This window comes from Sciurus vulgaris (genome assembly GCF_902686455.1).
Source record: "Sciurus vulgaris genome assembly, chromosome: 19".
NCBI lineage: Eukaryota > Metazoa > Chordata > Mammalia > Rodentia > Sciuridae > Sciurus > Sciurus vulgaris.
In genome coordinates, this window is record NC_136480.1 from 15,462,036 (window position 1) to 15,487,906 (window position 25,871).

The 25,871-nt window shown below is 41.5% G+C and overlaps 1 protein-coding gene across 6 annotated transcripts in view; it reads right to left on the minus strand.

The window, feature by feature from the left end:
- The window catches only part of LOC306650301 (contactin-4), a 953,963-nt gene that overhangs the window by 126,195 nt on the left and 801,897 nt on the right, over window positions 1-25,871 (minus strand). For all 6 annotated transcript variants that reach the window (XM_079122191.1, XM_079122188.1, XM_079122189.1 and 3 more), the window contains one exon: window positions 10,777-10,927. In XM_079122191.1, the coding sequence (XP_078978317.1) occupies window positions 10,777-10,927 (151 nt within the window). The remainder of the gene's footprint in view (window positions 1-10,776; window positions 10,928-25,871) is intronic.

Consider the following 25,871-nt stretch of genomic DNA (forward strand, 5'->3'; position numbering starts at 1 on the left):
CCTAGGAAGCAAGTCTTACGACGTCCATCTTCTCTTTTCTCCTCCAGGACAGGTAGACCACTTATAGTCATAAAAGTCAAAGGAAGGCCCGCGTCACTGGTCTGCCTAAGCCCCCGAGCCTCAGCCAGCATGGCTCTCCTCTGCTCTGCTCTTCGCCTGCCTGTCGGGAAGTATGTGGAAAAGATGGTCAGGTATCGTCTTCTTCGTCCCTCACTTGGGGGTGCATTTAAAACCCCCCCACTGGAGAATACCCCAGGGAGTTTTGGGTGTCGAGGGCACGAAAAGAAGCTCCCCCCCTGGCCAAAGTCGGGGCTCCAGTTCTAAAGAGGAAAAGGGGAATCGTTCAGGCCTCCCACCAAATCGGCTTCCCCTGGCCTGTGCAATCGGTGGGCCCTGAGGAAGTGTCAACTGAATCAAAAGCATCAGTCACCAAGGGCAAAGAGGAGGTGGAGGAAATCGAAATGGAAAAGAAGCCCAGCCAGGGGGACGGGCACGTTGCTATGAAGGCGCCTTAACAGCCAGCGTTCCCAGGGATTGGCAGACCTCTGTAAAGAACCAGAAGTGATTCTTAGGCCTCGTGCACTGGGGCATCTCGGGGGCGAGCGGTCAACGCTGGGAAGTGACCACGGATAACGGGCAAACGCGTGTGTCTGACTGCATTCCAGGAAATTTTACTTGCAGACACTGAAATCTGACATTTAGACAACTTTCATGTGCGGCAGAACTCTGCCTTTCTTTGATTTCCTGCTGTTAAAAATGTCAGACCACGTTCAGCTTGCAGATGGCACCGTCACAGGGAGAGGCCGGGGGGTGGCCTGGGGGTGGTGGCTTTTGTCAAGCCCTGGAAAACAGCATTGCAGGTAGAGAAGACAGGCAGTCAGAGGCTTTGTGGCAGGAAGAACGAGGACATCTGAAGAGGCAAAAGAAAGACCCCACGTCCCCGGAGCTAAGAATGAGAGTGAGTGAGGCCAGAAGCAGAGCCTTATGGGTCAAGTGAGGTCAACAGGAAGCCACCTGTCCTGCCTCGCCCGCCGTGCATGAGAATCACCTGGGAAACTTAAAAAATACCCAGATCCCTGGGTCTGTCTCAAGTGATGTCCGCAGAAGCCATCTTTTTGGAGAAAAGGTAGGATTTGGCTTTTTTTCTTAATTTTTATTTTTAATAGAGCTGAACACCAAATTTAGGGCCTTGCATGTGCTAGGCAAGCTCTCTGCCACTGAGCTAGATCCCCAGCTCCAGCTTTGGCATTTGTAAATGTGCCCCTGCTGGTTCTATGCGCACCAGCGTGACATAGGTCCAGAGACCTAAATGTGGGAATCTTTGCTTTGGAGATGCAGAGTTGTTACTCTAGGAAAGAAACGTGGCTTCCCTTCCCAGGTAGGGGCACAGTAGGTCACGGGGGACACTGCCCGAGTGCACACACCACACTCAACTAATGAAGGGCAGGAAGGACTGGAGGGTGGCATCCGTCCCTCCTTAGCTCTGTCTTGTCCCCACTGAGATGCAAGCTCCTCGCTTTTTTGATTTTGAGTCTAAGAAAACTTCCAGCCTTATTCCTGTTCTGTTCTCCTTCCCCTTAGGTTTCTTTCATGCTACTCCCTGCAGCGAACTGTCCTCCCACCATTGTCTCCAGTCATCCCCTCCCACAATCAGGTGATGCTAAGCCAGACGGTCCATTCGTTTGACACAAAAGTGATCAGTGTCTATTCCGTTCCAGGAGCAGGGGTGCCCGTGTGTGCCTCTCCTCCTGGCCCTTTCAGCCTGTTGGGGGAAGTGAACGGGAAAGGATCGTACCTGCAAATATAAAATTTATAACTGTCACACGGTGAGAACAAGTCCCTGTCCTTCCAATGACTCTAGAAGCTCTCCCTCTTTGTAGGCCGCCTGTGGATCCCTGATTTAAATCAGGTTACCTCCATCATCTCAAATCCATCTTGCACAGCAGAGGCATGTGACGGATGTGACAGCTACTGATGGAACTGAATTGATGGGATGTGCGATGCGGGAAGTGTTCCTCCTGCAGAAGATTCGGGTGAGGCCAAGGAAGCCAGGAGAGGGGTTCAGCAGTTGCAAAGTTCATGTAAGAAAGACTCAGGACTGAAAGCGGGAGGGGTGTGGAAGACAGGCTAGCAAAGAGAGCGTTGGGACCAGAAACGCTGAAGGACATTGTTTTAAAAATCAATTGTCACCTTTAGCCTGGGAACCTGTTATGGTGTGGATGTGAGGTGTCCCCCAAAAGCTCATGTGTGAGACCATGCAAGAAGGTTCAGAGGAGAAATGATCAGGTTGAGAGTCTTAACCCAATCAGTGGGATTAACTGAGTGGTACCTGAAGGTGGGTGGGGTGTGGCTGGAGGAGGTGGAATGGGGCGTGGCTTTGGGCATATATTTTGTATCTGGAGAGTCAAGTCTCCCTCTGCCACACTCTTCTGCCATGATGTTTGGCCTCACCTGGAGCCCCAAGGAATGGAGTCTGCTGTCTATGGACCTAGACCTCTGAAACTTGAGTGCCCCAAATAAACTTTTCCTCCTCTAAAATTGTCCTGGTCATGTCTTTCAGTCCCAGCAACCAAAAAAGCTGACTACCTTAGACTGTAGCCATGGATACCCACAGATATCCCTAGATAGGCCCCAAGGCATAATACTACGCCATGTGAGGAGAACCAGGGGTCAGGCCAGTCTCAGGCGGCCCCTGCCTGAACGTGGTCATCATATTCACCCCTGACCCTGACGGAATATGATGTACTACACAGAGCTAGCAAGGGTGGTGGCTGGGGTGAGCCCATGGCCTCTTCCAAGGACAGAGCCCCCAACAAATGCATCAGGAAAACCTTTTTAAACACATCTCCCTCAACTCCTACGGTTACATTTTAGGTGAGCTTGACGCCATAACTATCAGAGCCATGACTCTAGGAGAGACACGCCGAGATAATGGGAGAAAGTTCAAGGTCTGGAGGGGGAGAGCGGGATAAACGCTCATTTCCATAACTGCACATGCAAAATTAAAGTGATGTAGTACTACCAATAAGCAGGGCAGCAGATCCTAACCCGAGCAGTGGTGCTTGCTTGGGTCGCTTTCAGGTTGTTTTGCCTGCAAGGCAGGATTTCCATTATTATGGAGATGAACTGCTTCTAATTATTGCAATAACATAATTGTTCCCCAGGGCAGAATTCCTAATAACAGAGCGGTATGGCTCTGCAGAAACTGGAAGAGATATCCGGAGGGCAGGTTTCTCATTAGGAGCACACATCTCCACAATCTGCCTCCGGAAGAGAAACACAACGCCTCAGGCCATGAGCTTCCCTTCCACACCAGTATTTCAAGGGCCTTCTGGGCAAATACCTGCCATCACATTTCGGTGCTTTGTACCCAGCTGGTGTCTTCAGACCCGGCTTTCACACCTTCAGGACAACATGGCGGCTGTGGGCCTGTGTTGGGATTTCCTCCCATGTCTTACATGGATTTCCACTTTTTCAAAAAGCCTTTGGGAAGAGAGGCGAAGGAAAGCCAGGGTCTAATCTCACCTCGGAGGCAGATCTCAACGTGTCCAGACAAGATGCAGAAAAGGAAAACTGTACTCCTCTCTGGATGAGTATGTTTCACAGAGTGCCGGATGTGACAAGTTCAAACTCTACAGACAACATCCAAGGCTCCTTCTCAATATCTCATCTTTATAACACATCCCTCAGGATCACTGAAAATGTTATGTTGTTCTCTGGCCACTGGGTGCTGGCTGGAATCCAGGGACATCCTGGGATCTGAGTTGAGGTTTTCTTTTTCTCCCTATGCCCAGGGCCAAGCAGAGGAGTTAGCAGGTGGTAAGTCCCCGAGGAACATGTTCCTTTCCGAATGAAAGTGGAGTTGGCTGGTTTGACAGAACAGTTGTGCTGCTCTTCTGGGACCTTGCCTGTGACAGGCAGGCTGTGGGTTTAAGATTCTTCCCTGAGACGTTCAGTGGCATATCGATACCTAGTTATTATCCATTAGCCTGACATAATGTATAAGTCTAACATCTGAAAGGGAGGAGAGAAATTCTCAGGCATGAGGAAGAATAAGAGGTCTTTATTTATGCACTGTTAACTAGAGTAACAGTTCACCATTCCTTTGGCTTCAGCAGAAAGTAAAATATTTCCTCTGAGTGAATTTTCCAGACACCTAAGCTTACCCCTTCAAGCACCAAGGCTAATTTTTTTTTTAACTGACCCTTGCGGGGAGGGAGTTTTTCTATGACATCATATACTTGCCAGCCTTACTAATCTAAATGCACTGAAGGTAATTTTTCTTCTTTAGAGGTATCCAATGACAATAAGAATTGCTATCCTTTTCTGTGTGGATGAGTAAAATTATTTCTTCCCTTATTCATACTGCTTTTATTCATACTGCTTGTCTTGGGGACAAGTTAGAAAGACATTGAAAGAGAAGACCAGGAGGAGGACAGGATGTCAAACAACGCCAACGTAAAAATCTCAGGAGCAAGTAGAAGAGTCAGGTTTGCAAAACAATGAAATGACGGAGAGGTGTTTCATTTGTTGTTGGTTAATGCCCCAAAACAAAACCAAAAATTAGTGGAAGTTGCATGGAATACACTTATCTAGCAATTCACAGGGTCTACATCATTGGAAATAACTAGGGAAGGATGAAAGCCGTCTTCTATGTGGATTCTGGTCCTGGAGAGAAAATGGGATCTGTGAGGATTCAGCACTGAGAGCTGTCCAGCCTGCCTTCTGGTAAGGGCACCTTGACATGTCTTGGAAAACTGCTGCCCCATTCAGTCTGAGACGGGGCTTGTGACTAACCTGCGCATAGTCGGCACATGGATAACTAGATGCCCCCTGAGGATGGGTGGTCGAGCTTTGCTGGTGGGAATGTAACTGGTGCAGCCACTCTGGAAAAGCAGTATGGAGATTCCTCAGAAAACTTGGAATGGACCCACCATTTGACCCAGCTATCCCACTCCTCGGTTTATACCCAAAGGACTTAAAATCAGCATACTACAGTGATGCAGCCACATCAATGTTGATAGCAGCTCAATTCACAGTAGTCAAGCGATGGGATCAACTTATGTGCTCTTCAACAGATGAATGGATAAAGAAAATGTGGTACTTCAACATAGTGGAATGTTACCCAGCCTTAAAGAAGAATGAAATTATGACATTTGCTGTACATGGATCGAACTGGAGACTATCATGCTAAGTGAAATAAGCCAATCCCAAAATAACAAAGACTGAATATTCTCTATGATATGCAGATGCTAACCCATAACAAGGGAGGGGAGGGAGAGGAAGTATAGAAGTTCATTAGATCAGACAAAGGGGAGTAAAGGGGAGGTGGAATGGGAATGGAAAAGGCAGTAGAGTGAACCAGACACCACTCTCCTCTGTTCACATATGAATACACGACCAGTTTAACTCCACATCATGTACAACCACAAGAATGGGATCAGAATTGTCATGGGTTGTACCCCATGTAGGTATAACATGTCAAAATGCAACCTACTGTTATTATATCTAAACAAGACAAATAAAACAACAACAAAAAAAATCTCTTCGGGAACTATTGTAATTCCTTGGGAGGGAAAGTGGCCTGTACTGGTTACTGGCAGCCCTCCTACTACCAGGAGAGGAGAGCCTGCAGGTAAATAGAGCCAACATGGCCGACAGTGATGTCTGAGAGGCAACAGAGCAAGACGGAGGTCTAACTAATGGCACCGCGTGAACCCTGGAACCCTGGCACACTTAGAGTTGTTGCCCATCAAACAAGCAAGTCAACGAATCCCCGCGGTTCACCCTGAAGCCAGTGTGGAGCTGCGTTTCCCTCCTGGCCACTGAGAGGCCGAGGCACTGTTCATGATGCCACTGATAATTCTAGGATTCTAGGTTCTGATGAATGATTCTGCTACTCCTGAGGCTTTTCATTAGAGCTTCATATTCATCTTATTTGCCTCAAGGGACTTCTGTCTAAAAAACAAAAAGTAAACAACATCATCAACTTTTTTTCCAGTTAGTAGCCTGAATTGCTGGACGCATCCAAATGAGGTACGCTGCTTTCAGAGTCAGGAGACATCTCTCCTGAGAACTGAAATCCTGGGGCTCGGTGACGGGTTTCCTGGTTCAGTGTCTCTTATTGCTTACACTCTGATTCTGGGGTAAAAGTCCAGGAAACAAGAAGTGTTTTATAGATATGGATATGCTTCCTACTCAATACAAAGCTCTAAAAATTGTTAGAATTTTTCGTGTTTCATTAAGATGCCTGGCTTAGGGGCTGGGGTAGTGGCTCAGTGGCAGAGCACTTGCCTAGCACATGTGAGGCACTGGGTTCGATTCTCAGCACCACATAAAACAAACAAACAAACAAACAAACAAACAAATAAAGGTACTGTGTCTATTTACAACTAAAAATACTTTTAAAAAAAGATGCGTGGCTTACTATGGATAATGCCATTGAGCATATGCATTAAATTTCTAAACAAATAGAAAACCACATCAAGACCATAAAAACATCTATTAAAAAATTAACATGTTCACATTAAATCAGCATTTCTGAGTCCATATCTGCTGAGCTTACTACAAAATCATCATGTGATTAAAAAAAATAACTTTGGAGTTTTTTAAATGTTGTTTCTAACACTTTTACTGCAAATTCATTTGTGGACAATTAGTTAAAATTGGAAATAATTATCGTTTCATAAGTACAGTTTGGCCAAGTCTTTCAAAACAGAATTAAGGGAGAATATTACAAAAAGGGATGCTTGATTATAAGGTTTTATTTTGCTAGGCTATTCCAGTGCTTTGGATTTAAGATCTTATGTCATAAAAGAGAATTAAGTTTAACAAGGTAGGGCATTAGTAGCTATTACTCAACACTGGATAGCCTTCGGTTTGGCCTATAAGGTCAATCCTTTCCTAAATTATGAATTCTAGAATCTTCCGTTTGTAACATTAGTGTTATAGTTTAGAGATGAGGTGTCCCCCAAAAGCTCATGTGAGAGACAATGTAAGAAAGTTCAGAGGTGAAATGATTGGGTCCTGTGTACCTTAACTCAATCGGTGCCTTGATTCACTGACATGGATTAATTGAGTGTAACTCTAGGCAGATGGGGTGTGGCTGGAGGAGGTGGGTCACTGGGGGTGTGTCTCTGGGATTTATATTTTGTCCCTCCTGAGCAGAGCTCTGTCTCTTTATCCTGGTCACAGTGTCCTGAGCTGCTTTCCTCCACCACGCCCTTCCGCCATGATGTTCTGCCTCACCTTGGCCCAGAGTTACAGGGTCAGCCATCTATTATCGATTTAGGCCTCTAAAACCATAAGCCAAATCAACTTTTCCTCCTCTAATCATTTTTGCTGGGTCTTTTGGTCACAGCGATGAAAAAGCTGGCTAAAATCATTCGTGACTTATGATTTGATTTGATGACTTTCAGTTACTCATTCATTTAATTTTCTTTCTTCTCCACCAAAAAAAGAAAGAAAGAAAAAAAAGGAGAAAAATAGCAGAATTCCTTCTCTGTCCATAAGGAAACAAGAGTAAAATCTTTGGTTTTTACTCTTTTCAGAAACTGAAATGTTCAATAGTGCTATATCTAAGAGTAAACTTATAGATGTGAAGTTCATATTATATGCACCTTAAATATTCAAAAATTAATTCCTGACTTTTAAAAATTGGCAATTCCAAAAAAGTCCTGATAGCTAGCTTCTCTGGAAAAATAAGATGGAAAATCACCAGATCTGACTCGGCATGGCGGAGAGGCAGGGGTCTCCCTTTAGTACACTAAAGTCTGTACTGTTTACCTTTAGGTCTTGCTGGGCTGGTTTGTGAAGGAATTTACATGACCAAACTTGGTCTATCTGGTTTGTATAGTCTAAGTGACAGGAGCAGAGCTGTGTGAAGACAGCATCCATGTGGAGAATGTAGTGCTGATGTTGATATTTGGGGACTAACCTGGTGACCCTGGAGGTGCAGGGGACATATAGCAGGAGCTGGGTAAGGACAGGGAGTATCCTCAATTTTAAATATATTTTTAGTGTCAAATAAATGTTGAAGCATACTTGAACCCTACTAATCAAATTAAGACATAAGAAAAACTGGGTAGAGGAAAGTTTACGGGGAGTCAAGTGGTGAAAAGAACTAAATTCACTTCTCCTGTAGCATTCTTGATACTGACACCCTACTTTCCTAAAGGTAATTTGATCCAGCTGTGGCAATGGTAAAGCCACAGTAGTGGTAAGGAGTTGATATGACTATTCAAGATGCAGTCGATACGACTATTCAAGATGGTAGGTTGTCAAATTTATGAAAAAATGTTCAACGTCTCTAGCAGAGACATGCGAATCAAAACAAATTTTAGATTTCATCTCATTCCAGTCAGAATGGCAATTATGAAGAATACCATCAATAATAAATGTGGGTGAGGCTGTGGAGAAAAAGGTACATTCATATATTCCTGGTGGGAATGTAAATTGGTATAACCACTATGGAAAGCAGTATGGAGATTCCTCAGAAAACTTGGCATGGACCCTCATTTGACCCAGTTATCCCACTCCTTGGTTTATACCCAAAGGACTTAAAATTGGCATACTATAGTGATGCAGCCACATCAATGTTTACAGGAGCTCAACTCACAATAGCTAAAATATGGAACCAACCTAGGTGCCCTTCAACAGATGAATGGATAAAGAAAATGTGGTACATATACACAATGGAATATTACTCAATCTTAAAGAAGAATGAAATGATGGTATTTGCCAGTAAATGGATGGGGGAGTTGAAGAATATCATGCTAAGCAAAATAAGCCAATCCCAAAAACCCAAAGGCTGAACAGTCTCTCTGATAGGTAGATGCTAATTCACAATAGGGGTTGGGCTAAGGAAGAGTTGAAATACTTTGGATTAGACAGAGGGAAGTCAAGGGAGGGAAGGATGGATAAGTGGTACGAAGGACAATAGAATGAATTGAACATTATTACCCTATGTACATGTATGATTATATGGCCTGTGTAACTCTACATTGTATACAACCAGAAAAATGAGAAGTCATACTCCATTTTATGTAGGATGTGTCAAAGTGCATTCTACTGTCATACACAACTCTTTAGAACAAATTTAAAAAGACAGTAGGTTGTCTCTTTCCTTGTAGGCCCGTAGAAAGATGGCGTATTTCTTCCGAGTTGAAGGGCCACATGACTTGTTCTAGCCAAGGTGACTGTGAGTCCCAGTGAAGAGTTAATTTTGAGGCAGAATCCCTCAGAGCCACGCAAGGGCAACATTCCTGAGTGTGTTGCTGCACCAGCACCATCTTCCTGGGAGAGCAGTCCTTCTGGGATGTGCCGTGTGAAGATGAAATCGCCTCTAGTTTTGTGGGACCATTGGGGGTCATTTCTAACAGCCGCACAGTTTAACCTCTTCCGATTGACCTACCATGACAAACTTCATCCATCCATGGTTTCTGACCCATCTACTGCCTGTGCTACTATTTTCTTAATATTGTGTCACTACACCATCCCAAAATTAAAAAATTTAAAATATAGCCTTATTCTAAGCTATGCATGTGGTACACGGGAGTCATATTTCAATTGTGTTCAAAATATAGAACAAGAATAATCTCACATGCCACATTTTGGGGGAAAATGAGATAAAATGGAAACGAATGTAAGGTGAAGTCTACAAAATATGAAATTTTGCTCTCAATTTCCAGGTGAGGCTTCAAATTTGAATGTCATGCCAATATTCAGTGAACTATGTGGCTTTCTTGATACACCAGGAACCAGAAAGGGAGATAGCTTATGAATTTAACATGTGTGTGAATACACTATCTATAAACCATATGGGGTTTGTTTATAAAAATCATTAAAAAGGACAACATCATCAGCGCAATGATCTAATTTGTATATGCAAATTCAAAGGTGTACAGGTGTAAAGGGTAGACACACACATTTTTATAGGCATCCTTATTGCATCCTTGAGTACTTGACCTTCAGCACCAATTAAAATCATTATGTATACAGCTGGTAAATCCTGTCTTATAGGTGACAAAACAGACTCATGCATAATTACCATTTTCCAACAAATTGCATAAATTACAGAAAAAGGTCTGGGATATTTTATAAGGGTCACAGGCAAGAAAAGGCCTTAGAAATACGTGCCATTTGGTACAACAGAACATCAAACGCCAAGAAACTCATATACATTTAAACAATACAAACAACATGCTCTCTAAATGTAATCTATGGATAGTAGGAAATATGTGCACGAAGTGTTTAGAGATTAGAAGAAAAACAGCTGTCCCCAAAAGATGCAGTTGAACTAATAAAAAGTCAAGTAGAATAAGCTGTTATCTATACACAGGATGTGTTTTGGAATGAGAGATGTTCATAAACTCGAGAAAGGAGACATAAGGACCATTGTTAAATATTTGAAGGATTGTCTATAATAGAAAAATTGGACTTCTTTGTCAATCCTAAAGGAATGCAGGATGGGAAAGAGTAGGAAAATGTACAATGAAAGTTTGGGCTAAAATTAAGGAGGGTCTGGCTAGCAGTTTACCTTCAGGCAACTCTGGAAGTTTCCATAGGTTGGTGCACTCTTTCTACAGAAAAGTTCTGTACAGTCCCAAGATCAGGGAGGAATATGGAAACCAAGAATTTACCAACTCCCTTAGAGAGAGTCAGGCTTTCACTGAACATTTAACCCAGGAACAAAGATAATAAATACCTCCCCATCTCACTAGCAGACAAGTAGTTTGTACAGGTTAACCAAATACTGAAAACATTTCAAGAGAGTACCTGTCATTTTCTCTGAGTATGTCCTTCCCTTTTTTCCAAGTGTAGACAGGTTTCGGAGAAGCTTTCGGCTTACACTCAATGACAACTTCCCCTCCCACTTTGACGAGGGTTATTCTCTTCAAGAGTGTTCTTGAGAAATCCGGACCAACAGCTAGAAGACAACAGAAAACATAAAATAAGGAGTCATTTTGCAAGAAAAAAACCGACACACAAAATCAGTTTGGGGTCTTTTACTCTCTGTGATACAATTATTGTTACTTTGACCATCCAAGGCAGGAAGCTAAATTTATTCTAAAGTGAGGAACACCCTAAGTTTTGCTATATTTATTAAAATTTAAGTTATAATGTACATATGGTAAAATGCAATAGTTATATGACTATAACTTGATGGACTTGGTATAGTTCACTATGAAGATCAAGATATAAAACATGCTTATCACTGGAATGATGATTCTTTTAAAAAAATGCACTCCAGTTGGAATCCCAGACCCTCAGAGGCTAAAGCAGAAGAATTGCAAGTTTGAGATCAGCCTCAGCAACTGAGTGAGACCCTATCTCAAAATAAAACATAAAAAGGGCTGGGGATGTGGCTCACTGGTAAAGCACCCCTGGTTTCAATTCCCATTGCCCCCCCCATGTGTTCCATATTCAAATGAACAAAAATGTAAAGATTCCAAAGAAGCAAAAGGGATACGATCAAAAGAAGAAAAATCCATAAGGTATTTTTTTCTTGTCATGTAGGTTAAAACATCCCCTCTCTGATACAGTGACTGCCTCTGCTCTGTCCCACTACATTCTCTGTGCTATAAAGAAATGTGCTGAAATATCCATACTGCTACACTCTGTGAAACCTAGGACTCTGTTCAGCTTTCTAGTACCAGTGCTTAAGGCCACGCTTGTTCTATGTAGGAGAAATTGTGACTTGGTCTTTGTTATGGTTTGGATATGTGTGTCCCCAAAAACACATGTGTGAGACAAAGCAAGAAAACTGACAAGTGAACCATTTGGGTTATGAGAGCATTAACCTAATCAATGCATTAATTCCCTGATATGGGTTAACTGGAGGCAGGGTGTGGCTGGAGGAGCTGGGTCACTGAAGACATGCCTTTGGGGCATATATTTTATACCTGGTGAGCAGAACTCTCTGCTTCCTGGCAGCCCTGGGCTGATCCACTTTCCTCCACAACACCCTTCTGCCATGAAGCTCTGCCTCATCTTGGGCCCAGATCAATGGAGCTGGCTGGCTCTGAACTGAGACTTCTGGAACCATGAGTGCCAAAGTAACTTTTCCTTCTCTAAAATTGTTCTTGTCAGGTTTTTTGGTCACAGCAACGAGAAAGCTGACTGAAACAGTCTTGGACCACAGATATTTGGAAAGCGATATTGCATGCTTACAGCGAGAGTTCTAAAACATTCACTCACGTTGGTACCAGTTATAAAGTTACATGGAAATGGTATTAAAGAAATATTGCCTTCCTAAAATAAAAGACATACATCTGTATTCTCAATGTAAAAAAATAAAACAAAAGATGCCTTTCTGAAAAATCTCTATTTTTTTCTGAGTTAGTTGAGTTAATGTGTGAGGAGGAATTTTGAAATAAGTGGGCAGGTTCATCTTTTGGAATCTTATTTATACCTTAAACTTTTTTGTGTGTGTGTCCGTGCAGTTGACCTGAGGAAACTGAAGATTTTAAAACACGTGGAATGTAACATTTAAGTTCTAAACACTGATTAATTAAAGAAAGAATGGGGGTGAGCCTGCATATGTATGGGTAGGGGATTTGAGTCAATATATTAAATGTACCCAAACCATCAGCTAGTGATTTTAAAAAATAAAAACAAGCTTCAGTGGAAGTAAGCTACATTTTTATTAAGTAATTTTTTGATGGAAATATTTTACAGTTATTTGCCCAGGTACACCTGGGACTGGTATTACCATGTGAAGGTGAAATTAAATAAATGAATCCAGTAGGCAACTGATTTCTCAACCTGTGGACCTCAGATTTATGAGTTCAAAATTCAGAGAACAATTCTATAGTGATAAATGCAATTAATAAGCAGAGTGCAAGTACAGATGTTTCTGCTATAAAGTAATACGGGCATTCCTCATGGTCCACAAAATCATGAAATAAAAATAATAGGGCTTATGAAAAAGATAGAGCCAGGGCTGACCTACTTCTTTATGTAATAAAAGCAATAACAAAAGCAATAACCATCTGAATAAATATGAAGTATGATTAAATACAAAGCAGGATTAAAAAGACACGTTACATTCATAATAGACAAACACTACAAAAAATATGGAGTACATGTGTATACAGATTGATGGAGGAAAGACAAAGGAAGAGTTGAGATTGCTAAGCTATGAAATAAATATAAATCACAGAAAGATCAAGAATGATGCAATAGGAACAGCAATACGCAAGCATGTGGTCAACCTGGCCTGGTGGTGCATACCTGTAATCCCAGCAACTCAGGAGGCTGAGGCAGGAGGATTGCAAAATTGAGGTCAGCCTCAGCAACTTAGTGAGGCTATAAGCAACTTAGTGAGGCCCTGTCTCAAAATAAAAAGTACAAGGGATGTGGCTCAGTGGTAAGGCTCCTGGGTTCAATCTCCAGTGCCATAATAATAAACTAATTATTTATGGCCAAACTGACAATCAGGAGTCTGCTGTAGGGTGAATGGGAATCATGTGCAATGGAAGATTTGTTTTTCTCCCTTAGTTAGCTATATCGATTTGTTAGTGGGTTGTATGTTTGGTTACTTCTACTTGGTAAACAAATCTAGCATACATGTTATGTTGACATTATTCACCACTTACCAATCCTAAATAAACTAAACTATGTCACAGAAAAGTGTTTTTGAAAAGACTTCTCAGCTTAGGTCAACATCTGAAGTGACACAAAAATGTTGAAAAAAAAAATCAGGTCTTCTAGAAGTTTTTTAAAAGGGTATTTTTTGAAATACAGTTACAAATCTTTCTCATATAAAAATCTCTTCTTACAACTATATCTTTCTGCACACATATTTTTATCACTCTAGGCAGATATTTTTCATCTGTTCAAGAGGAATTCTGCTGTTGCATTTGAAATGAGTTTATATAAATCAAACTGTGCACACATATGGGTGTATTTGTCAAAAAACCGTATATTGCTTTTGCAGGCTTTGAAATAACAAATGGAGACACACAGAAGGCAGAAAACACATCTTCGAAGTTTCAAAAGTACTTGAAATATGTTACTTATGCACATATTAACTTTGGGATCTCATAGAGATAAGACTGACTTGAACATCTTCCACTAATAAAAATGGAATTGTACATTAAATTGTTTCCTTTGGTTTACTTCATTTGCTGACCTTGCTCCTGGTTTTATCTAACCCTGTCAATCTACCAGTGGTTACCGTACACTGCAGCATCTGAGGGCAAAATCACGGAAGGTTCCTCAGTTTCTGAATACTTGACCCTATGGGCTCCCTTACATTCCGCCATTTTGTGACCTCAGACGGCCAACCAGCTGGGAGGCCTTTTCTTCATGGTACCCTATATTTACTCTGATCGCTAAACACTGATCTAGGAGACACTTGAAGGAAAAGTGAAATGGGCCTGTTCAGTTTGATACAGAGATACAGTTTTAAAACTTACTGGTAGGATTCCCAGTAATGCAGTATTAGAACTTACCCTTGGCTCACACTTAAAAAAAATCAGGGCACATGGAATGTGAAAAATCCTTCAGTAAATTCCTAAAGGTTCAGAAAAGACGAAACCAATGATCAAGTGACCCACCTAAGTTCCAGAGCCTCGCAGAGAACTAGAAGATTGTCATTTGCTACATTGAAGGGATAAATATTCTCATGTGAACTACTGGAGGCCACCTTTCTCTTAGGACTGGAATGAGTCATGCCAAGGGACTTCTCCTACATGGGAAATGCAAAGAGAAAACACAAGTCCTGCCTGTGCCTGAGTCAGCGTCCTCCACTGAGAGAGAGAGTAGAATATTGACTCCTTAACTAGATACTCAGTGGCACCTCCATTTGAGACATGCATGGGGATAATGGGGTTCTGTGTCACTGAAAAGGAAAAGGACAGTTAAGCATGCCTGTTCTATCACACTCGGCCTCCGGAAACATTTCTGGGAGTATTGCCAGTTGAAGGAGACTTTTCAGGCCAGCCCTTGGGCAGCTCAGAATTTCATATTACGTCAATCTCCACCCATTACCTCTAACCATGACCTCATCGGTCCATGAAACCCAGCCTAGAGCAAAGGCCTCAGTTCAGATGGCCCACCACCGACCAGACCACGGCACTCTCGGATTACGTAACCCCCAACCGCTCCTGGTTTGCTGGGGAGGAATCTTGGAGACACGTTGCAATGGGAGATGTCCTCTCTCTGGCTCCATCCATTCAGAGTGATTAATTCAAACTCGGTCCACCCTCATCAGGAATCATAAGGAGACACTCAGGAAAGCTCTGAAGGTGACTTCTTTCATTCCACCGTCAGCGTGATGCCTTCCTTCTAATGTCCCGAACACCCACACCCTAAGTGTTTGGGTCTACGTCAGTGAATGCCCCATTTCCTGAGACCCTACGAACCCTTCTACCATAGTGAAATACCATCTGGCATTTATGGGACTCTACTCCTTTTGGGTGAGAAATACATTCACAGAAAAACAATATTTACAGTCACGAGGTTGTTTGGGGGATTAAATGAAAGAAGACCCGCTTCATACCTAAAGAACTTAGTATGATATTTCATAAGTACTTTTTGCCTCTGGTCTCCAGCATTTCCATCACTACCTTACTGCCACTGCCAGTAACGGGAAACTTCAAAACTGCATAAGTTGTTTGAAAAAAATGACAACTTTCTATTTTGAAATAATTATAGATTCATATAGAAGTGCAAGAATAATCATGAGAAGTCCTATACTTCCTTCACCCAGTTTCCTCTAACGATTGCATCTTTTTTAAAAAAAATTTTTTTTGATTTTTGTTTTAATTAATTATACATGGCAGTAGGATGCGTTTATGTATTTCAATACATCGTACACAAATGGAGTGTAATTTCTCATTTTTCTGAGTGTGCATATTTTAGGACCCCATCGGTCACGCAGGAGGTCAAAATGTCTGCATTTTAAGTAAATATAGCACAATGTCAAATGAAGGGAACTGACCATTGGTGTGAAGTGTGTTTACAGTTCTATGTCCTCTGATCATAAATGTAAATTTGAATAAGCACCAGTGAGATCAAAATACAGACTTTGTCACAGAGATCTTCCTGGTGCTTAAAAGTCACACCCTGCCCTCTCTATCACCCCTGATCCCTGGAAGTCATCAATCTCTGCATCTCTGCAGTTTTGTCATTTTTGAAGAGTGTTTGGTATATATATGGAATCATACAGCATGTGACTTTTGGGGATTTTTTTTTTCCCGCTAAGCATGATGCTCTTGAGATACGTCCAAATTGTTGGGTGTATCAACAGTTCCTTTTCATTACTGAGTAATATATCCTAGCGTGGATAAGAACTACCTCTTAAGTTTGGCATTGTGGACTTTATGATAGCTGCCAAATATTTGAGAGCACAGACACCATCTCACTATCTCTCAATACTTTCTCTGCCAACAAGAAGGATCGTGCAAAGCCTTTTCATTTTTATGAAAGGTTTGGACAGCCAAAAATTAATTATGTACATGGTAGAAACTTTCTTCCAGGAAAAACACTGCACAGTTATTTTAAAACATTCTGTCTTATACAATAATTAGCATGTTGATTATAAATCATTCTTATAATAATTTAAGGAGGGTTTTTGCTTCTAAATTCTTGCAAACTGCCCTTGATCTATCCTATCTAGATAAAGAGAGCATGCATTTCAAAAAAACCCAAAAATCTGTAATTGCATTGACCTTCTTACATCAGTCCACATTAGTGATATCCCATTGTATCTGGCACAGTGTCCTAATCCCTTCTACAAATCCATGTCCTTGGTTAGGCAAGAAGTATATATGATTGCGGTGTCATATTTGATTATGAGTAACTTTGTTACGTGACAGAAGTTTTGCTGAGTGAACAGAAGAGAGCGTGGTGGTAAAAATCCTAAAAACCAGTGGTTAAGAAATGGTCACTTTTGCTGTCATTAAACCCTGAGTTTCTCAACAGTGGCAATATGTGTCATCCGTAGGGACCTAGCACAGTACTTCACACAAAGTGAAATTTAATCAATATTTGTTGAACTAATATGTGCTGTAGGAGAGAACTCAGGGATTCTGTTTAAAACAGGAAATGACTTCCTCATGATTGTCTGCTGGGATACCATATCCTTTTCTTCCCTGTAGCAGGCTTGTTAATGGTTTCCTGAAATTCCTGGTTTGTGCAGAGGATACTTGATCCTTGTATTAGTCAGGGTTCTCTGGAGGAACAGAATCCACAGGAAGTGTGATTATGAAACAGGATTTATTAGATGGGCTTCTACAACCAGAAGCTGGATGGTCCACAGTGGCCTCTGCAGCTGGAGAGCTGGAAGAACCAGCAGCTGCGCAGCCCAAGAGGAGGAAGCCCCAGAACAAGAGGGATCAGCAGTGCTACTTAGTCCCAGACCAAGGCTTCTGGAAACTCCCTGAAGAACCACTGGCAGAGTCCACTTTGGAAGAGGGAAGAAGTGAGAGTCCGATATCCTTGGATGATCACAGCAATGATCAAGAACCAGTTCAAGAAGAGCCAAGCTGCAACTGCATCTCCTTCCTTGTTCTTCTAGCTTTTATTCCATCCTATTGGGCGGAGCTGCCCATGCTGAGGGAGGGTCTCCACTCCAGTTTGCTATCCCACATGCCAATCATTCCTAGACACGCCCTCATGGACACACCCAGAAGCCTCTTAATCATCAGCATCTCTTAATCCAATCAAGTCAACAATTCACAATCCTCTTTGAAGTTGGACCTCAGCCTACTGAAGCAGAATCACCTAAGATTTAGTATCTGGGTTATTTATACTTGTAAATTATCTGAACTGGTAGATGTTTACTAGCTGGTTCTCTAAACAAAACAAGAAAACTAAAATGGTTTGTAGAGCTTGCCAATTTCTGTGGTGTAAATAGTTCCATCATGGCTGACTACAACTGACTAACATGAAGTTGCTGAATGCTGAGTTGAGAAGGACGTGCAGAATTAGCTTCTGTCAGTACAAAAGCATGAACTTCTGGTGTTTCTACCACTTTCCCCAAAGCACACATTTCAAGGAAGGAAACAGGGGAAGCAGGCTCTGGATGTTCAGCTTGGCCTAGACTTGGGCCTTACTCCACACAAGTACCGTGGTCAACTTTTTTCATCTCCAGGTGCTCCCAACACTGGGTCCAGTGTTGAGAAGATAAGAACTTCAATTTCTTTCTACTTCTTTGGTGACTTTATGTTATTCAAAGAATCTACTGCCTCCAATGTGACATCTAGCACTTTAGGGCTTCAGTTAACACACGCTCTGCCCAACACATGTATACTTCCCAGAACACAGTGTAACATAGAAGGGCTGTATTTATGTCACAGCAATCTCTTGCTTATCGTGTTCCTTCAAGGAGCTGGACACAGTTGTGCAGGCAAAGACAGCACATATTTGGCCTTTCTGCTGATTTTCGACCAGAATCAAAAGGTCTGATGTAAAGCAACAGTCCTTACTCTAAGTATAAATGAATTTCATTAGAAACATAAAGGAGCTATAGTCTTCTCATGTTGGAAAAGAAAAGAGGCTGGGGTGTCATAGCCACAAATGCTCCCAATCTGGTAAAAACTGGCTTTCATGACTGACGGAGCTTTTTCCAATTCTAGCTTCATGTTATGCTCTTGAATAGTGAAACAACAGAAGAGATAGTGATCACCCTTCTCAATTTAACTGCTCATAAGATACACCTGGAGGAGCTTGTTAGCTGTACATACTCCTGAACTCCCACCATGGGAGGGACCCGGGGATTTGACACTTGAAAAAAAATTTGCCCCTGAAAATGTGACTCCCTTGGAGAAGAAACATTGATGTCACCTTGGATATTTTAAAAACACAGACTTTCAGGCCTCATGCCTGAGTACTTTAGGTACCTCACATTAAGTGGCATTGTGCAGCATTTGCTTCTTTGTGACGGGCTTATTTCACTTAGCACTGTATCTTCAACGTTGGTCATGTTGTAGTACATGACAGGAACTCCTTCTTAAGGCTGAGTTATATTCCACTGCATGCATACACATTTTACCTATTCATCTGTCTATGGACATTTAGGTTGCTTCCACCTCTTGGTTATTGGGAATAATGCTGCAATGAACATAGCTTTCTAAAATATCTGTTCATGATGTTGTTTTGAATTATTTTGGATACATACCAAGAAGGGGGATTGCTGAACCATAGAGTAATTATTTTTAATTGTCAGAGGAAGATTTTACTGCTTTCCACAGCATCTTCAACCTTTACCTTCCCACCAACAGTGTGAAACGGCTCCAAATTCTTCAGTCTAATGCCCTTCCAATTGAGCTATTGCTGCAGATTATAAAGCTTCCAATTTGCCCCACATCTTTATAAGTATTTCCTGTGTGTGTGTGTGTATGTGTGTGTGTGTGTAATTAATAGTGCTATCCTAAAGGGAATGAGGTGAAATCTCATTAAGATCTCCCCATGTATTCGTGACACGGAGCCTCTTTTCCTATGTTCGTTGACTCTTTGTAGATTTTGATTGCAGAAACACCCCATTCAAGTACCCTATGTACTTTTAGCTGGGTTGCCTTCTGTTCTTGGCATACTCTGGACCTGAACCCCTTACCAGACATATGGCTTGAAAATACCTGGTCCCATCCAACAGGTTGCCTTTCCACTGTGCGGGTGGCTTGCTTACCCACACAGACGTTCCTAAGTTTTCTGTAGTTCCATTTATCTATTTTTGCTTGTGGCCTGTGCTTTGGGGGTCATGGCTAAAAAATGACCACCAGATCCAACATCTGGAAGCTATGTGTTTTCCTAGAAATTTATAGTTTCGGGTCTTTCCTTTAGATGTTGAATCTATTTTGCATCTTTTCTTTGTTTGCAGTACCAGGTACAGGCTTCATTCTTGTGCATGTGACTATTCACTTTCCCTCCTGTCATTTGTTGAAGAGACTGACTTTGCACCAGGAACAGTCCTGGCACCCTCTATAGAAAACATTTGACGACATATACTGATTTAATCAGCTTGGTGATGTTGTGACCAATATACCTACAAGAACAATGTAGAGGAGGAAAAATTTATGTGAGCTCAGTTTCAGAAGTTCAGTCCATGGTCAGACCACTCTATAGCTCTGGACCCAAGGTGAGGCAGAACATCAAGGCAGAAGGGTGTGGAGGAAAAATGCAGCTCAGGACATGGCAACCATGAGAGGAGAGCTTCTCACCCGGGACAGAATATAATCCTCAATGTCACAGACCGGCTTCCTCCAGCCACACCCTGCCTGCCTACAGCTACCTCCTAGGAATCCATCATTGGATTAATCTACTGACTGTTACACCTCTCGTAATCTAATCATTTTGCCTTTGAAAATTCTTGCATGGCCTCACATATGAACTTTTGGGGAAACCTCATATCTAAACTGTAACATACACCCCAGTTTATTTCTGGGCTCTTATTTCAGTTCTCTACCTATATAGCTATCTCAATGCCAGTAGCACACAGTCTTGATCACTGCTACTTTGGAGGGTTTTTTGAAATCAGGAAATGGTTTTTCCAACTTCAGTTTTTCCTCCAGATTGTTTGGTTATTTGTGAGCCCCTTGGGATTCCACACACAAATTTTATTTCTGAAAAATAGAATTGCATTGGAATTTTCACAGGAATTTCATTGAATCTATAGATTGCTAGAGGCAGAAAGGGCATTTTAATAATTTTGGGTCTTCCAATCCACAAATATGGGATGCCTTTCTATTTGTATCTTGTCTTTCAGCAACATGATGTAGTTCTCAGTGTGTAACTCTTTGCTTTCTTAATCAAGCTTTTTCCTCAGTTTTATTCTTTCTGGTGCTATCAGAACAGGCACGGTTTCCATACTTTCCTTTTTGGATTGGTAATTGTCAGAGTTTAGAAATGCTACTATTTTTAGGGTGTTGATTTTGTATCTGGCTGCTTTTCTGAAATCATTTATTCATTTAATAGTTTTGTTGTAGATACTTTAGAGTTTTCTACAAATAAGATCATGTCATTTGCAAACAGAGTTAATTTTATCATCTTCCCTTTCCAGTTTTGAGGGTGTTTCGTTTTCTTATCTAATTGCTTGGTCTAGGATTTCCAGTACTAGTCAAATAGTAATGGTAAGAATGGACATCCTTTCCTTAAGCTTTCAGTTTTCATGACTGAATATGTTAGCTGTGGGCTTTCCCTATGTGGTATTTATTATGTTGAGGTACCTTTCTTCTAGTCTTAGTTTCTTCAGCTTTTTGGTACTGAAGTTTGTCAAATGCTTTTCTCTTCATCAGTTGAGATTATTACTTGGTTTTTGCCCTTTATTATATTAATGTGGTGTGTGACATTGATTTTCTTACCTTGAACCATCTTTGCAATTTAGGTATAAATTCCACTTGGGTATGGTAGATAATCCTTTAACTGTTCTGTTGAACTCAGTTGGTTGAATGGAACTGAACACAGTTTTGTTGAGGATTTTTACATCAATATTTCTCAGCAATATTGGTCTATAGTTTTCTTGTGTCATTATTTGGCTGTGGTAACAGGTGAATGCTAATCATGCTGAGTTTACAGAATGAGGCTAGATGTATTTCACCTTTTTCAAATCTATGGACAGGTCTGAGGAAAACAGGTGTTAGCTCTTCTTTAAATACTTGGTAGAATTCTCCAGTGAGGCATCTGGTCCTGGGCTTTTCTTGTTTGGAAGACTTTAATTACTACTTCCATCTCCTTTTTTCTTGCTATCTTCAATAGTATCTTTTTGTCTCTGAATTTATTAATTCTTTAATTTGTTCTTTTTAGATATACAAGACAGTAGAGTGTACTTTGACATATTACACATAAGTGGAGTATAACGTGTTCTAATCGGGATCCCATTCTTGTGGTTGTACATGATGTGGAGTTTCACTGGTGGTGTATTCATATATGAACAGGGGAAAGAGATGTCACATTCATTCCACTGTCTTTCCCATTCCCAACCCTTTCTCTTCCCTCCATTCCCCTTGGTCTCATCTAATGAACTTCTATTCTTTGCCCTTATTGTGTGTTAGCATCTATGTATCAGTTGTCTCTGAATCTTGATAGTATGATTATAGTGTGTCTCAGTGTATATCTCTTTGGATTCACATCAACAGCAGTTCTTCAAACTTCTTAAATCTGTAAACTCATTTCCCCCCATATTTGGGGAAAATTCAGCCATTAATTATTCAAATAGGCTCTTTGCCTCTTTTGTCTTTCTTTTCCTTCTGTGAATTACATATTATGTATATTGTTCTACTAGATGTTGTACCATAAGTCCCATAGTCTTTATTCACCTCTTTCTCTCCCTTCCTTCCTTTCTTCCCTCCCTCCCTTCCTTCCTTCCTTCCTTCCTCCCTCCCTTCCTTCCTTCCCTCCCTCCTTCCCTCCTTCCTTCCTTCCTTCCTTCCTTCCTTCCTCCCTCCCTCCCTCCCTCCCTCCCCTTCCATTTCTATTCCTCTGCCTCAATAATTTCTAATGTTCTGTCCTTGATTATGCTGATTATTTCTTCTGCCTGGCGACTGAGTCCTCTAGTGGATTTTTCAATTCAGTTATAGTGCTATTCAGCACCAGACTTTTGGGGGCAGCAGGAGTTCTTCATCTTCTGTGTCTGCTGGTATTCTCATTTTGCCCATGCATCACTTTCCTGATTTAATTTGTTATCTCTGCTTTGTTAAGAAAATTCATTGAGCATTGAAAAAAATATCATTAAATTGAATTATCTGGTAATTGATGTGTCTCTGTTTCTTTAGAATTTCTGGAGATTTTAAATGATTCTTTTGAAAAAGGCCATTTTCCTATGTATGATTTGTTATCTTCTGTTGGGACTCTGGCATTTGAAAAATGAGTCAGCTCTCCCAGTCCTGGTGATCTGGTTTCTTACAGAGAGGAATTTCACCAGTTGACTCAGCCAGAGAGTCTGGAGTCTTCTTAAGCCTTTCCTAGGGATGAGTCCTCTCTGGGCTTTCATGTGTGATTTCCTGAAGAGCTGTGCCAGTTTCTGCTCTGCAGCTCCTTGGGCACGTTTATGCATTGTTGTGGTCTCTCTGGGGCTGTAAGCAAGTTGTGGCACCAGAGTTCCCTGCAATGTGTGTTGTACAGCTCGCTGACTGATTCCAGAACAAGATAAGATATTAATGTTTTTCCTCGGTGTGCTTCCTACCTGATGCCTGGTTCCTATTAACACTTAGATTTAGGTACAAACAGAAACCATTCTCTTTGACTGTTCCCTCAAAAGTCACAATGTGGAATGAACTTTCCATTCTTCTCTTTACCTCCCAGGGGAAAGTCAGGGTTGGGAATATTTTCTAGATGTTATTCTGGGGTAGAAGGAGGTGCTGTAGTACTAAGTGACATAATTTTCCTCTGTGTTTTGATGTGGTTAGCTTTATCCTGGACTACAGTGCAGAAACCTCTCAATTGGTTCTGGATATGTCACAAAGCAATCAGTGCATGTATTGTTGTGAAGTCAGAGTTTCCACTGAGGGAAGAGGGTTGGGGGCTTCCCAGCCTATAGTCTTGCTGACATTGCTTGTAAATCTTCTTGAATGTCAATTATCATACACCCTAGGCCTGATCACCAAAATGTAATTAATTTGTTGCCAGAAGGAGGTAGAGGGAAAAAATAATTACTTCATTTCACTTAATTTATTCACTAATTTAAAGATACTCGAGGTGGATAATGGTAAAAGATATGAAGAAACAAACACACTTAAAATATGAGGGAAGTCAAACAGAAGAAAGGCAGGAAACAATCTCACTAGAATTAAGACAACAGGGTTAAATTTACCCTGGATTTCTGGAAGAAAAGGAAGATCGGGCAACATAAAGAAGAGGTGGATAAAGGACTTCGGTTCTGCACTAAAAGAACTGAACTTTTCTGCTTTTGAGGGAAGGGTGCTACATTTTAAGAATAATTCATTGGAAATCTCTTCATGTAAAGGATTGTGGATTTCAAGATGGAGAATGCCTTCAGAGAGAGTTGGTTATAGGGCAGTGTGTCCATCAATCCTCAGAGATGCCTTGGGCTGCGTTTCTGAGTTACAATTTAAACTCGAACTCATGGTATTTGTTCGGGGGAACTGATGTAGGAATATCATGATACTTATTTCTCTGTTTTCCATGTACCCCGCTGGGTTAGCTTTTAGTGACCAGAGCCCCACCATGCAACACTTCAGCCTAATCCTCACGTGGTTGCCTATAAAGTCATCCCTGTGCCCATTGCTAGTCAGTGACTTGGTGAAATGGTGCATTCAGTCATGCTACCATCTTGGTGCCTAGATTTCCCTTGTATAGGGGAATTTCTGATCCAGAGTTTTGATCCTAATTAGGATTTTCACTAGGTAGAGTATATTCAGATTGACAAAAACATTCTGGGTAGAATAGATTTCCTATTTTAGGATAGTGGTTCTCAAGGCATGATCTTGGACTAGCAACATCAGTATCACCTGGCAATCTATTAGAAATGGGCCTTCTCAGGTCTCATCTTAGAACTACCATAACAGAAATCCTCGGAGAGGGCTCAGCAATCCATCTTAGCATGTCTCTTAGGATGATTCAGATGCATGGTCAAGTTTGAGAATTGATTCGTTAGGCAAATTCAGTGACTTTCTGATCTGAATAAACACAGCTGTACTTCCCAAATAATGGTGTTCATTGGAGTCACACTGTGGGAAGCTTTTAAGGACTAATTCCTGGGTCCCAGGCTTAGAGATTGGATTAGTTCATAATGGAATACGCTACAGAATCAGAGTGCTAAAAAGTTCCCCAGAAGAACATAACCTGCAGCAAAATTTGACAATCACAGAAATGGGATGTACTGGTGATTCTGTAGCTACTGGTGATTCTGTAGCTACGTGCGATTCAGGGCTTGGGGATGGATACTAGTTACCGAGAGCAAAAACTTCCAATAGTGCTACAAATACTTAGATTTGCACAGGGCTTTACCGGTAAGGGTAGGCTCAGGAACTTGTTAAAGGCATCAAATTTGAATTTCAGATCCAAGGGCACAGCTCACCTCTCCATGATGATTTAAGTAAAGCGTCTGCACAGATGACTACATTTGGGGGAAGAAAGGCATTTGTCCTCTCATTAGATGCTGATCACAGTCAGCACGTTTGATTATGTTGTAATCTGGCTCAACGAGGCGGTGGAGAAATCTGATTGAGATGCACATGAGTACTTGTGAAAAGTCCCTCTGAAATAACTTTGAGTTTAGCCTTAATGGTTTTCTAATTTGGGAGCCAATCATCTGGATAAATGCCAAATTAACTGGATAATTGCTCAACCCTGCACCTCCCTTTAATTGGAACATCAGTTACTCGATGCTCTTGGAGCTCCCGGCCAGGGTCAGATGCCCTCTTGCCATGCAGGCCTGGAGAATCCCATAATACTAAGCCATTAGATAAAACTTCCTCGGGATACAGAGCGATGGCGGGTAGCAGAGGCGGAGGAGAACAGGAAGGTAGCGGGATGGGGAAAGACTGATCAACAGGCAGTGAGTTAGAGCTGGACAGAAGAAAGACAGTCCGAATGCACATCAGGGTTGCTACAGACAAGACTAGGTGCTGTGCCTCTCAAGGGTGCGGGTTGTTGAAGGACTCACCATGCAGAAACGCTACACGTTTGAGGACAGAGATCCGTTTAACCTGATTTAAACATGATAGAGTATGTGATATACTGAAATGTCACATGGCTAGGTAAAATTTTCTTTGTTTTTAATGTGTCAGTTCAAAAAAATAATAATAATAATTTCTTCAAGACAGAAGTGACTTCTGTACTGTATACAGCCATGGCAAAGTCAGGTCATATCCGAAGGACTCCCAGATAGAGACCACTGGCTCTGAGGGAGAGTTTGTCCATGGTAAAACCAAAATTGCCCAATAGTTACAGCAACTTTTATGACCCTA